The 15,657-nt window shown below is 40.3% G+C and overlaps 1 protein-coding gene across 4 annotated transcripts in view; it reads left to right on the plus strand.

Annotated features, from left to right (window-relative positions):
• Nucleotides 1-15,657, plus strand: part of DRP2 (dystrophin related protein 2) — a 94,783-nt gene that overhangs the window by 59,868 nt on the left and 19,258 nt on the right. For all 4 annotated transcript variants that reach the window (XM_069944015.1, XM_069944013.1, XM_069944016.1 and 1 more), the window contains exons 17-19: nucleotides 7,243-7,379; nucleotides 9,941-10,006; nucleotides 13,228-13,293. In XM_069944015.1, coding sequence (XP_069800116.1) covers nucleotides 7,243-7,379; nucleotides 9,941-10,006; nucleotides 13,228-13,293 — 269 coding nt within the window. The remainder of the gene's footprint in view (nucleotides 1-7,242; nucleotides 7,380-9,940; nucleotides 10,007-13,227; nucleotides 13,294-15,657) is intronic.

A 15,657-nucleotide genomic window follows, 5' to 3' on the forward strand; every position in this document is an offset into this window, starting at 1 on the left:
GGTTGTGGTGTGGCGGTAATATTTCCCCCTTGTATACTGGTATTATTGGCAATATTGGTCTCCGTATACAGGATTTGGTCAGTAACAGTATGGCGGTAATATGAATGGTGATAATATTTTTTCTTCCTATATGCTGGTGTTATTGGTAATATCTGTCTTGCGGTACATATCTATCTATATACACACGTACACCTGCCAGTAGCATCACTTGGTCGTGAAAGGGGGGGGGGGCAAGTTGACCTCTTGCACCAGGGCCCAGGAGACATTAGCTACGCCCCTGAGGGAGAATGTGAAACTTGATGGTAGTGCAGAGGGTGCTGTTTATTACCTTTTCATCACTCTTCCTCATAAAGTACAGTCACTTATATGAGGGTTAAGCTTCTTCCTGTTTGTTGAGGTTTTATACGAGAGAGAATACACATAAACACTTTTACTGACTAACAGATCAGTATTAGGCATAAGACCACTTGGAAGAGACCCTGAAGGACTCCCATTAGTTTATGGGCATCACCATAGGATAGACAAAAATAGTACTATACGTTATATTGAAAGTTATAGATGGTGGAACAAACTTACAGCAGATGAGGTAGGTAGATCTGCAATAACCGAAAGAAAATACTAAACAATGGGTGAGTCTGTACAGTATACATCAATATACAGCTTAGTTACAACAAAACAAATAAAAGCTTATTGTCAATATCCAAACCAATATATGTATATATTTGACAAATACCTCTCCGTTTTTTATCAAAATAACCAAACCTTATTGTCTCATCACTCCTGTCCCTAAGATTTGTCCCTAATCTTGACTACAGATGTAGCCCCCTTCTCTAGGTCCCTTTACCGTAGGACTGCCCCAAAAAGTAGAACAATCCTCCGTCTCGAACCTAACCTAGTCTCCTGTCACTCCTACGTCTCCCTGTGACATTGAGTGATCAGACAATAAGTTCTTCACTGTATATAACAGACTTGACTCTATCACAAGGACTCTACCACTTCAGCATCATGTGGGTATTGGAAAGTCACAAAAACTAACTTTAAAAAGTTTCTGAAAAGGAAAAGTTTAGATGTGAGCAAATCTTATCTCATGGCAAAAGCAAAAATAAAAGTTGATTGACACATAAACCAAAAATAGCATAACAGGTAAATGCAATAAATAAATAAATAAATACAATGTGACCTACTATGTAAACACTAGATTCACTTATAACCAGATAGTGAATTCACACTCTTCAGTAAGGGATTCTCAAAATTTCCACTTTTTTTTTTTTTTAGTCTTTTTACTTCATTTTGTACCTAGGAAACGTCTTTATGATTAGATCACACAGGTCTAATGACTGGTCACATCTCTTCCTATAAATAATCATATACTGATATACATACACCAGTTATATGAAGTAACTGGGCGCTTATTACTGATATAATATTTGGATCCTACTGAATTGTCTCTTGTTTCACTGAGATCATCACATATTACAAATAAAATAACCACCATAGAAATAAAAGCAAAGTATATACCATACATCGTCTAAGGATTCAAACTTTTTTTATGAGAATAATATATATCATATGATCCTTTTTGTAATAGTAGCATTGGTATGGATCCTTTATCCTTAAACCCATCTTTTGACTGACAGGCCTCTCTACAGACACTTGGACTCTTGGCCTCAGTTATATAGCTTCTTTTAAGGCCACTCGTATAACCTCAGACATTGGCTTTGTTCTCTCCCATAGCTTTGGCTGACTTGTAAAGAAGACACCAGTACAGACAAGGACATACCTATATGGACCACCTGTGGCAGGTGGATGACGTCCACTTACATTCCCTAAAACAGGCAGGAAGATGACAGACTATGCAGACAGGCACTTTACGGTGTTACTTATGTAGGTTATGACAGGTGTAGATAATACAGCCGTACACAACCCTCTCTGCTATATTTGTTGTCCCCTGGGCCGCCCAATGCGAGGATACTACACCACATTACACATGGCTTCCTTCTGCTGGTTTTGTCAGATAACTTACAGTGAGATACAAGGCGGTTGGCAAACACAGTGCGTTACTTACTGTCCGCATTCCATCTTTACCCTGTACCTCCTCTCCATCCGCTGATCTCACAGCTTGTTGCTGATTGTCTCTGGAAAAGACTTAAAAACAAACAGATCCACATCTCCCCCTCCACCTGTACACTATGTACGGTTACCTCAGGAAGAGACCGAAAACATCTCCCCATTCCCTTGTACGCTTTGTACAGTTACCTTGGGAAGAGCACAGAAACCGCAGCATCGGCAGCTTCGTCCATCATCCATCACCCTTTTGGCTTCAGGGTTTGTCTGCGTGAACTTTGCGTCAGCCGCTCTATGGCAGCTTTTCTTCTTTGAACAGTTTTTTTCTTTTTTTTTTTTTTTTTTTTTTACAAGTGTTTTTGGTAAGCCCAGGGATCAAACAAATCTCTCACTTGCCAATTAACCCATAATAGTGGGCTTCATATAGACCTCTGCACAGTTACCTTCAACCATCCTACATGTCTCAGTGATTGTCCTCACCTCCAGCTTATGGCAGGAGCGGTTTCTGCAGTGGAACGTCACGCTGCATGGCGGTCACCATATATCCTTGCGTCTGGTGTCATCCATCTTTAAAAAGTCTGAGATAATCTACAATGAAAACTTTTAAACTTTCATTAATATTTGGGCTTTCAATTACATTTTCATCTTTCACAATTTAAAATATCAAACACATTAAGTAATAAAACCATCCTTATTCAAAAATAAAAAGTTGGTACAGTGTTTAAAAAGAAATTTAAAACATCAAAATTGGCTACTCCATCAAAATGGGCTACTCCCATTTCCATTCACCTCTATCCCCTCCCCCATTTGAATCTACATCAAGAGGCAACAGAGATGCTGGATTCAATGCACTTAGTACAAGATATATATATATTGGGGGCATAAGGAGTGCAGACTGGAGCCATGGATATGGGTTTGGCTTTACTAGGGATAAAACTATATATATATATATATATATATATATATATAGTCATGAACTAGTTTGCTATAATCATCACAAAACTGTTAACCCTAAAAATAACAAATATAAATAATAAAAAAAATAATAAAACATATTACACTCGGCTAGTCCAATTTAACCTTCTTTTGCTATAAATGAAATAAAAGACACCTTAAAGATGAAATGTAAAACATACTGTATATAGAATAATTCTTTTTATCAGAGTTCTTTTTGTCAGAACCTTCAGCTTAATTTGTACCATTATTAGCTGAAATGAATCCATTCCTTCAATACGCTGCTCTTATCAGTAAGCAGAATGCTCTGTACCTCGCTTCTAACCTTGAGCAGTGAGCAGTAAAATCATAGATTACAAGAGTTAAAACTTCTTGGAAGTTCTTTTTTTTTTTTTTCAAACATCCTTGAAGTTACAGAAGATATCAGATGTGCTCTTATACACCAGACTGTAACCTTGGACAGTGACACACATACTTAAAACTTAGTAGAAAAAAAAACAATTTGTGTAGAACTTATTAGGATAGATGTGTACATATATATACAGTAAAACCTTGGTTTCCGAACACCTCGGAGTTCGAACAATTTGGTTTTCGACCTAAATTTCCCCCTGAAGTTTTGCTCGGTATCCGAACAAAACCAGGGGGATAACTGTCAGCTGAACTGATGTTCAGCTGACAGTTAGAGGTGTTCGGAACACTGAGAGGCAGGAGCGGGCGGCTATTTAAACTTGCCGCCGTGCTCCTGCTCCAATCAGCTGCGGGGGACACCCTGTAAAGAAGTGGGGAATCCCATCATAATGATGGGATTCCCCACTTCTTTACAGGGTGTCCCCGGCAGCTGAGAGGAGCAGGAGCACGGCGGCAAGTTTAAATAGCCGCCCGCTCCTGCCTCTCACTGCGGGGACAGGCTGTAAAGAAGCCGTCTCCCAGCGCTGTCCTCCTGTCTCTCCCCACCAGCCCCTCCGCCCCCCCGCCAGCCCGGAGCGCTGTACACCCCTATAGACTGCGGCTCGCCCGCAGCCCCGCTCACCAGCTTCTTGCTCCCGCTGCTCCCCGCCGCCTCTGCAGACTCTCTCTTACCCTGCAGAGGCGGCGGGGAGCATTATGATGGGATTCCCCACTTCTTTACAGGGTGTCCCCCGCAGCTGATTGGAGCAGGAGCACGGCGGCAAGTTTAAATAGCCGCCCGCTCCCGCCTCTTACTGTTGCGGGGGATGTGGAGTGTTTTTGCACTCTGTGGGCCGGGTGCTCTGCACCTGACCCACGGAGTGTAAAAACCAATTAATCACATTTACATTGTTCCCTATGGGAACTTACAGCTCGGTTTTCGAACTGCTCGGTTTTCGGAACAGCCTTCCAGAACCAATTATGTTCGAAAACCGAGGTACCACTGTATTTATATATATATATATATATATATATATATATAAAGACTTGTTAAATAAAGTTACCTAGAAATATATATATTACAGTAGTAAACTACTTCTTAATAAGTGCACAAACTTCTGCGTTTGATCTTTACCAATTATCACTTTTCTCTTGACATATCTAATAAAACGTGCTTTTTCTCTCTGACTCCTCCTGACACTTACGTACAACACTAATAGGTCTACTAGACCCGGCTCTTTCAAACAGTCTCTATACTTTTCCTTTCAACAAACCTTTGTCTAACTTTCTTCACCATCAGGTAATAACATTCATTAATAAATGTGCAAAACAGTTGTTAGACTCTATCGGAGAGTCCTGTGCCCGCCCCCTCCGCCCCCTATCAACGTCCATTATTTTGAGGCTAAAATAACAGACGTTATTTAGCAGCCTGGCCTCCCCTTGTGACTGGTGTTTGCACATTATTTTAGTTTGGGGTTACTAATTGAACTTTGGGTGTGTCTTAATTGAAAAGTCCATTGAATTTAATAGTAAAGACGGAGAAAGAACGGTGGAAAAAGGAAAACTGTGTGTGAACTACTAATAAAAAAACGTCCGCTCTTTGCAAAAGACGTCCGAAAATAATGATCATGTTCATTATTTTGACGGCCGCGGCAAAAACGTCCGTTATTCAATACACTGTGTGCATTAGACGTTCGTCTTCCCATTGACTTCAATGCATTGCTATTGTAGTCAGTTAAATCGCGGCAAAAATGGCCGTTATTTTAAATATGTAAATCGGCCGCTTTTTTCTATTTTTGACTTTGTATGAACGTAGCCTTACTGTGTGGAAACATTTTAAGTTTAGTGTTTCCTGTGGAGATACATTAATATATATATATATACACACATACCATTTAACTCTTCATGTTCTTTTATAGATATTCACCAGGTACAGTGATTGAATTCAGTTTATGTATATTGTTTATTAGTTCCATAATTTGGTTTGCCTTTAGGCTGTGTTCCCACATGGCATTCATTTTACGTTAATGATGCATTTTTGCCACGATATTGCAGCAAAAATTGTGCTATTTTACTGCAATTGTGCAATTCACAGCAAAATAGAATCAAAATTGTGGTGGAAATGCATCATTAACACTAAATAAATGCCATGTTGGAACACAGCCATGCACAATCTTTTGTTCCCATCAACACCATTGGCATTACTGGTCTATCACATTCTCATTCTCTTTTGGCAAAAAAGAGAAATAAAAGCATGGACATTTAGGACATTTAGAGCAGTATTATTTTCTAGAATCCCCTCTTTCACCGTTTGTGTATGTAATCAAAAGGAAACTAACAGCAGCTTTGAATACTTTAGCCTGCTGTTGTGTTCCTATAGGCCTGGGGATGCTGAGAAATAATTTTCTTTATGTTTTTTATCATTACCCTCAGCACAGCTTTTATTAAATCTTTATTCAGTATGCAAATTAGGCAGTTTAGTGCTCTGGGGACGGGAGACTACTATCAGCTGGCCCCTCTACATGAATAAAGAGGCGTCGCTCTCCAGTGGTGTTACCCTGGCCTCTCATCACTGCAGAGTGCCAGAAGACTATTCAAGAGATGGATAGGGCGGAACAATGCACTAAGGGCAGTATTCCCACCTCCAGTGCACAAAAACAACTAATTTACTTATTGAATAGAGTGAAGATATACTGAAATGGCACTGAAGATAAAGGTGATAAAATTTACTTTATTCTTAGTGTCCCCGGCCCTATGGGAACATAACAGCATGTTAGAGTCTTCTAACTCACTGTTAGCTTCCCTTTAAAGTCACACTGTCACCCCCTTTTTGAATTCTGACTTCTCTACACAGGTGTAAAGGGTAAATTTAGCAGTTTTCATACCTTACATTATATCATACGTCATGGTTCTTGTTCCAGTAAAAAGTGATCTTTTATCATCTGCTGATTGGGATACCTGGGCGGGCCACTTGGCCCTACCCCCTCAGTGACATCATCACCCCTTTATCCTGGCCCTTCCAATGGCCACAGAGGGGAGGGGTCTATGTGTCGATGACGTTACAGAGAGGCCAAGGTATCCCAATCCACGGATGATAAAAGATCACTTTTTACTGGAACAAGCACCATGACGTATGATATAAAATAAGGTATGAAAACTGCTAAATTTCTGTAAAAATATATAATTAATATTATCCGAACATATCAGGGAAAGGCAGCCATCTCGTTAAATAGATGCTGCTAATAATGATCATGATCTTTATTAGTGGCCATCTTTGTAACGGGATGTCCGTCCTTGGCCGATATGTTCCCAAAATGGGAACACAGCCTAATGGTCCATTTACACATAAAGATTATCTGACAGATCTGCCAAAGCCAGAAACAGACTATAAACAGAGATCAGGTCATAAGGGAAAGCCTGAGATTTCTCCTCTTTTCATATCCATTCCTGGATTTGGCTTCAAATCTTTGGCAGATAATCTGTCAGGTAATCTATCTGTGTAAATGGGCCCTAAGGCTGATGTTACGCATGGTGGTAATGAGGTCCTACACACAGTGGCTGGTTGCAGTGATTAACACACATGTAAGAGCAGCCATAGGTTATCATAATATTGTTACTTGAAGTACAGGATTATCACAAGTATTCTACCGTGATGAGTAATTCGCACTGTTCATTGTATTACCGTATGTTCTAATTTATTTATTTTTTTAAAGCTTATTTTGAAATTAGAACAGTATTATTAAATTAAAGTAATTATTATTATTTAATTATTATTAAATTGGGAATTATGTTATATAAAATTTACCTTGATCATCATACATAATGACCATTTTTTAGACAACATCAGGAGAGAAAATGAGAGATTTTGCAACAACTCTGAAGAACAAATTTAGGACTCGTCATTATTTCAGCCGACATCCCCAGCGGGGTTATCTTCCTGTGCAGTCTGTACTTGATGTAGAAGTTACTGACACGTAAGTTGTCCTAAGGGTTCTTATAGGTAAGAACAGTGTAATGGTTACTGTTTTATTGGCCACTATTAAACGGCTATTCTGGACAAAATTCACTGTTGAGCTATCCACAGGATAGCTAATCAGTAACTTATTAGCAGGGTGACGATCTCTTTATTGAGTAGCAGTAGAGATGTGTAACTGCAGTTTAAGTCCTGTTAAAGTGAATAGAAGCTAGGCTGCAGTGGCACATCTTCACCACTACAAAATGAACAATTTGAGACAAAACTCCTTTAACTGTGTACGGCATTCTACTCATCAGTTACTGATGAACTATCCCGTGGATGCACTGGAAAATCAGTTTTTGGAGATCAAGCCTTTACCTGCTACGCATGTATCTATAACTCCTGCCAGGTAGGCAGTTTAGCAGCAGTTCTAATACAGTGGTGCCTTGGATTACGAGCATAATTCGTTCCGGGACCGTACTTGTAATCCAAATCCACTCTTAAACCAAAGCAAATTTTCCCATAAGAAATCATAGAAATGCAGACAATTGGTTTCACACCCCAAAATTAATGATTTATTATTCAGAATAACATGTAAAACAAATGAAAAAAACATCTAGAAACAGCTGAATATGTCATATTATAAGTTACTGTACAGTAATGGAGAGGATGGGAAACACAAGGGCGGACAGAGACTGCAGGGAGCATGAAGGAATGAGCAGGGCAGATGTGGGCACATACATGCAGCACTCTCTGTCCGGGGAGAGAGGGGTTACACCTATGAAGAGATTTATTCCACAGTCCTGTCCCCTGATGTAAGCCCTATCCTGAAGTGGATCTGCTATGATTTGGAAGGTGAGGGATGCAAAAAACACAGAAATGAGTATAGAAAAACAGGCTGCACCTCAATATATAATATGCAAAAGTATGGATAAGTTTATTTTACACAACCAAAGTATACAAACATTTAAAAACACCTAAAACCAGAAACTGAATCAAGCAGAGAGCTAAATGAGGCTCAATGTGCAACCTCACACACCCCCCGAGCAAAAAAGGGATAACATAACCCAGAGCTGTGTTATAAATAAGATTGGTAACCCACAAACAAATAGAACAAAAAATATATGTGTATATATAAACCAATGAAATTATTGCATTCAATAATTTCTGTTCCTGCCACCCCCCTGAGCAGTTTTGTGATACCATATTTGTTCATACGTATGTTTTTTGTTTATTGACTTTCCGGTGTGATTGGCTTATTGCCTGCATTCATCCTCTTACTCAATTTATTGATCTCCAGTAGTATATTGATTGCAATAATTTCATTGGTTTATATATACACGTATATTTTTTTGTTCTATTTGTTTGTGGGTTACCAATCTTATTTATAAGACAGCTCTGGGTTATGTTATTCCTTTTTTGCTCGGGAAGGGGGGGGGGTGAGGTTGCACATTGAGCCTCATTTAGCTCTGTGCTTGATTCAGTTTCTTGTTTTAGGTGTTTTTAAATGTTTGTATCCTTTGGTTGTGTAAAATAAACTTAGCCATACTTTTGCATATTATATATTGAGGTGCAGCCTGTTTTTCTATACTCATTTCTGTGTTTTTTGCATCATGTCTTTTGGAGTTTAGTGGCTGGCACTCAGCTAGGATTACATTGGTGGTGCCCGCAAAGGAGGTTTCTTGTTTTGGAAGGTGAGGGAAACTTCCTGGGTCAGAGTACAGTGCTGTAGACCCCGTTATGCAGACCATGCCCCTCTTCCACTCACACTTACACCCAGTACAGGGAGCTCTTAAACCAAAGCACAATTTTGAAAAACTGTGAGCTTTTAAACCAAAACTCTCTTAATCCACGTTACTCTTAAACCAAGGTACCGCTGTATATGTATTAGATATAGCTACTAATACTACTACTTATAGTTGTATCTCAGGGTAGGTAGCACCTAAACCTGCAGTCGGTGCCCTATTTCAAAGTGCAGTCCAGGCAGACATAGAGTGGCTTAAAGGGAATGTGTCATCACAAAATTTCTTCTTCCTTTTTTTATGTAAAACATATTTTAAATACATTTTTGGGGAGGATTTTTTTTAATAATTTTAAATTTTTCTCTATATTATATAATAATTCTGATATCTTGCAATTTTGATTCTCACTACTGGAGCTAAAGCAAAACTGAGACAAGAGCTGTTAAGAGGAGGCTGCTGTAATATTTCATAATCATTTTAAGTGGACAGAGTCTGTATTTTGTCGTCTATGTCCATGAGGCTTGCCGTAAAGAATGTCACTAAATGCTGTAAAAAACGGCTAAGGCCCCATAACAATGTACAAAAAAATATAATAAAAAAATTACAATCAGAAAATAGAATCATTAGAAAACAACTTTTAGAGCTTCACCTTCTCTAACTAAAAATGTATGTGATAAAGTGTTTTTCTGTTTTCTTATAAATAAAATCTGTAAATAAAAGCTGTAGTCGGTACATTTTTCCTGAGTTGAACCGAAATTAGCTCCAACTCCACAGCCCTGATTAAAACTGAGCCTTAATGTGACCAGATTTAACCAGAATGTTTAATGCTATATTGCAGGCCATTGTCTTCTCCAATGCTTCCCCATGCTGATACACATTCAAGGATAGAACACTTTGCCAGCAGGTCTGTATAATAAGATTGTTACTCAACATTAGGCTGCTTAATGATCCATACTGCTGTGTCATTTTTTCTGTTGTTTATGTCTGAGTGTTCAGACCATGACTGATTGTGAGATTCATCCGGGAGAAGACCGCATTCAGCGTGGTCCTTTCCTGGCTCTGTGTCATGTGATGAGTCTATGAGCCCAACACTTTTCAGCTCAACTTTGAGAGACAGAATGTTTAGAACTATAAGAAAAAATTGCATTTTATTGCATGAAATAGGTTTTTAATCACCTACCAACCAGTAAAAATACTGGCTCTCACAGACTGAGAGTTAGTCTTTCTTTAAGAAGTTTGTCTTTCTTTAGGAAGCCCTTCAACTCTGCACTCATTACTTGTATTATTTGCACCTGTTTGAACTCATCCTCTGTATAAAAAACACCTGTCTACACACTTAATCAATCGCACTCCAGCCTCTCCACCATGGCCAAAACTGAAGAGCTGTCTACGGACACTAGTGACAAAATTGTAGACCTACACAAGACTGGGATAGGCAAGCAGCTTGGTGAGAAGGCAACAACTGTTGGCACAATTAATAGAAAATGGAAAGAAATACAGGATGACTGTTATGTCTTTTTTGGTCTGGGGCTCCATGCAAGATCTTGCCTTGTAGGGTAAGAATGATTCTGGAAAAAAGTCAGGAACCAGCCCAGAGCTACATGGTAGAAACTGGTCAATGACCTGAAGAGAGCTGGGACCAAAGTCTCAAATTACCCTTAGTAACACACTATGCATTTATGGATAAAAATGATGCAGGGCATGCAAGGTCCCCCTGCTCAGCCCAGCACATGTTCAAGCCTGTTTGAATTTCACTAATGACCATCTGAATGATCCAGAGGGGGCTTGGGAAAAGGTCATGTGGTTAGATGAGACAAAAATAGAACTTTTTGGTATCAACTCCATTCACCATGTTTGGAGGAAGAAGAAGTATGAGTACAACCCCAAGAACACAGTCCTAATGAAGCATGGGTGCGGAAACAACAAACATACATCATTCTTTGGGGATGCTTTTCTGCAAAGGGGACAGGACAGCACTGTTTTGAAGGGAAGATGGATAGGGCCACGTATTGCAAGATTTTGACAACAGCCTAATTCCTTAAGAACATTGAAGATGGGTCATGGCTGGGTTTTCCAGCATAAGGGCGGGTTCAGACTGAGGAATTCTCGTGGAAAATGTCTGCGGAATTCCGTCAGCTGTCCGCCCGCACGGGCACGCGTTTTCCGCCGGCCCCATAGACACCATTCTATGGGCCGGCGTATTCTGCAATCCGCTGAAAGAAGTGACATGACACTTCTTTCAGCGTATAGCGGAATACGCCGGCCCATAGAATGGTGTCTATGGGGCTGGCGGAAAGGCACCCAGATGTGCGGGCGGACAGCTGACGGAATTCCGCGGACATTGTCCGCGAGAATTCCGTAGTGTGAACCCGCCCAAACAGTGACCCAAAACACACAGCCAAAACAAGAAAGTAGTTGTTGCATAAGCAGCATTTCAGGGTCCTGCAGTGGCTTAGCCAGTCTCCAGACCTGAACTCAAAAAAAATCTTTGAAGGGAGATGAAACTCAATGTTGCCCAGTGACAGCCCCGAAAACTGAAAGATCTGGAAAAGATCTGTATGGAGGAATGGGAAAAAAATCCCTGCTGCAGTCAATGCAAACTTAGTGAAGAACTACAGGAAAAGTCTGACCTCTGAAATTGCAAACAAAGGTTTCTGTACCAAATATTAAGTCATGTTTTTCTATTGTATCAAATCCTTATTTCATGCAATGCTAAATTATTATTTGAGAATCAAACAATGTGATTTTCAGGAATTTTTTGGGAGATTCTGTCACTCACAAGGGGATAAATCCATCCTACATAAATGCAATACAAATGGCTAAATCACAAAGTCCTGGTGCATACCACAAAACCCCACGTGTGGAGGAAAGGCTGCAATTCAATATGCAATACAACCCCCCCTGATTGCAGCTAAGTGGCCATAGAAAAAAAAGTTAAGAAAAGAAAAATAAACACTATTTATAAAGCTGCCTAACTTCATACTGTATGTGCTTAAAGGGAACTTAACAGCGGATAAGAAGAATCTAACCTGCTGTTACATTCCTATAGAGCACAGTGCAGATTTTCTGCAATTACCTGTACTACTGCCCCCACTGCACCAAACAATCTCATTCACAAAATAATAAAATCCAGGGTTGCACGAAAATCCTGGTAATGGTAAGAAAACCTTGGTATTGCTGCATTTGTGTAATCACCCAGGCTGTAAAACAATAACATTATTTAACCTAAAGGGTGAACATAATAATAGTGAATAAAGAACTTAGAAAGTTACTGGAAGGCATTTATTAAGTCCGGCGTTTTTTACGCCGGACGTAAAAATGCCCCCGCAGCTCCGGCGCTACGGAGATTTATGTAGAGGCGGACTGCCTCTACATAAATCCCGTGCGCGCCGTTGCGCACCGCCGAAAACCTACGCCAGCTGAGGACTGGAGTAGGTTTTCGGCATACATTTTGGCGGAACGGATGATAAATCCGCGCCCTCCGTTCCGCCCACTCTCCGCCCCTTTTCTGCCCCCTTTCCGCCCCCTGGCGTACTCGGCGGAAAGTGCCGATTTGCGAATATTTTATTCGCAAATCCGCCATTTTTGCTTAAAAAAAGACGCAAATCGGCACTTTCCGCCGAAAATCATCCATTCGCCGGATGATACATGTGGCCCACTGTCTTTTGTTGATCATGCAGCAAAAGTAAAATAGGTGATGGTAGTGACGTGCAGCAAAATCCTGAATACTGAACAGGTTTGAATGGTAAAAATAAGGACTACTTAGGGTGCCTTTACACAGAGAGATTTATCTGACAGATTTTTGAAGCCAAAGCAAGGAACAGACTATAAACGGAGAACAGGTCATAAAGGAAAGGCTAAGATTTCTCCTCTTTTTAAATCAATTTCTGGCTTTGGCTTAAATAATCTGTCAGATAAATCTCTCTATGTATACACAACATTAGATAATGCCCTTAGAAGTGGCCCCAAATCAATTTGATTAGGCGGCATGATGGTTCCATGATCTTTAAAAGCTACATAATTTTTCAGACATAATATATAAATACATTTAATATAGCCTTTATCTGTTCATGTTATTCTTCATGTGTCTTGCAACAAATTATTTTTCCTTTCTTTCTGTAACAGACTTGCTGAGATGGAAAATCAGAACTGCTCCTTCTTCACTGATAGCCTTTCTCCTGATGACAGCCTGTGAGTATTACTGCCACAATTGTAGTTATTCATTATATAATAACCACAAAATACATCTGACAAAATACACATGTAAACAGATGGGTGTGCAAAACCAAGTATTCCGTAAATAAGTAAATAAACATAATAAAAAATATCACATTCACTACCACTTAAGGTGACAGCCATATTGCCGACCATACTGTAGATGGGTTAAAAGATGAGGCCTAAACATAGTTCTATTAGTCCTCTCAAAACAACTATTCGAGCCCATACACGAAATATCTCTCAGATATCTAATGTTCAAAACATCTTTTCTCATTGCAATAACAACTGAGAGAAGAGTTGGAGAAATCAAAGCTCTGAGAAAGCTGTAAGAAAGCTTTGTGAGAATAATTACCAAGTAAACCACTGAATATACAGGAGTTGAAAGGGGTGTGTGTGTGCTCCCTCTGTTTCCAGAGATTACCGTGATTGCTGCGAGCCCCTGGTTGCCATGGCTGCCAGGGTCCTGACAAAGGCCTGCCAGCCCCTGTATTGTATGAGGTCCCTCTTTGTAGCCCCCATATAGTATTAGTCCCCTCTGTGCCGCCCCATTTATTATTAGGCACCATTGTGCGGACCCTGTATAGTCATAGCCACTCAATGACATGCCTACGTAAGTATAAGAATACAACTGCAGTGAGGACTGCAAATTCAGAAAATCTGCGGTGACAGTGGGTCACACCGTTTAAGAATACCCTCGCTGCCCAGGCAACCTCTTTAAAGAGAACCAATCATGGAGAAAGATTAAAAAAAATTCCCCTAATTAGATGTAAATAATAATTTTATTAATATTTGTAAATATAATTATTTTAAAGCTGCGGTTTTTAATTATTCACTTTATACTTCTCTGTCTCGCGACGGCTCTTTTCAAAAGAGGCGCGAGACAGGAAACTCCCGTCATGAAAAGTGGCAAGGCAGGGCGCCACCATCTTGATGACATCACTTGCGTTCCACCGCTGGAACGCAAGTGACTAAATCAAGATGGCGGCGCCAGGCCTTGCTGCACCGAACAAGAGGATTGGGTAAAGTAAAAGATACAGACTGCAAAAGCAGTCTGTATCTTCATAAATAGACAAAATGAAAATACAGACTGCCTTTGCAGTCTGTATCTTATACTTTACGTAATCCTCTTGTTCGGTGCAGCAAGGCCGGGCGCCGCCATCTTGATTACGTCACTTGCGTTCCAGCGGTGGAACGCAAGTAACGTAATCAATATGGCGGCGTCCGACATTACTGTATCGGTGGAAAGGATTAGGTAAAGTATAAGATATAGACTGCAAATGCAGTCTGTATCTTCATGAAGTCTATTTATTAAGATACAGACTGTATTTACAGTCTGTATTTTATACTTTACCTACTCCTTTGTTCCGGTGCAGTAATGCTAGCCACTGCCATCTTGATGACGTCATGCTGGAACACAACTCAAGATGGCGACGGACGGCATTACTGCACCGGAACAATGGAGTAGGTAAAGTATAAAATACAGACTGCAAATGCAGTCTGTATCTTAATAAATAGACTTCATGAAGATACAGACTGCATTTGCAGTTTATCTTATACTTTACCTAATCCTTTGTTACGGTGCAGTAATGCCGGCCTTCGCCATCTTGATGACGTCACTTGCGTTCCAGCGGTGCGTTCCAGTGCGACGTCATCAAGATGGCGCCGCCCGGCATTACTGCACCGGAATAAAGGATTAGGTAAAGGCAGTCTGTATCCTCATAAATAGAATTAGGGAGAGATGACCTTTGATAATAGGGACAGTTAGTTTTAGGTGATAGGTTCTCTTTAAGTTCCCATTACACTGGGTGATTATCTGCCTAATCAGGCAGAATGGGGAAGATATTGCTTCATGTAATAAAGACAACAATCAACCGAGGAGCCGATCATCGGCTGATTATTTTCTTTCAGAATGTTTGAAAATTATCAGCCGCCGACTGCTCATCGCTACGTGTAGTAGAGCGCTGATGCGAGTGTAGAAAATAATAAAGAACATATGCTTACCTGTCCATATGCTTGGTCAACTCTTGGCTTGTTTCTGGGATTCCCCTCATACTGCAGCCACCTCCAGCACTTCCCAACCCATCTCAGAAGTGGCAGGCTGCTCAGCCAGTCACTGACCGCGGCAATGTCCCATCTCGGCCAGTGATTGGCTAAGCGGCCTGTCACTTTAGAGACCGTATCAGAAGTGTCGATGGCAGCTGTGGTGAGCAGGGAATCCCAAATACAATCAATGCAATGTTCATGCAGAACAATAATAAAGCCATGTAATAGGCTCTGTAAGTGAGCTCCGATCTAGCAGATTGCCACTTTTTTACCCTGACCATTGGGCCGTGTAAT

The sequence above is a fragment of the Dendropsophus ebraccatus genome, chromosome 10 (assembly GCF_027789765.1).
Source record: "Dendropsophus ebraccatus isolate aDenEbr1 chromosome 10, aDenEbr1.pat, whole genome shotgun sequence".
Classification (NCBI taxonomy): Eukaryota; Metazoa; Chordata; class Amphibia; order Anura; family Hylidae; genus Dendropsophus; species Dendropsophus ebraccatus.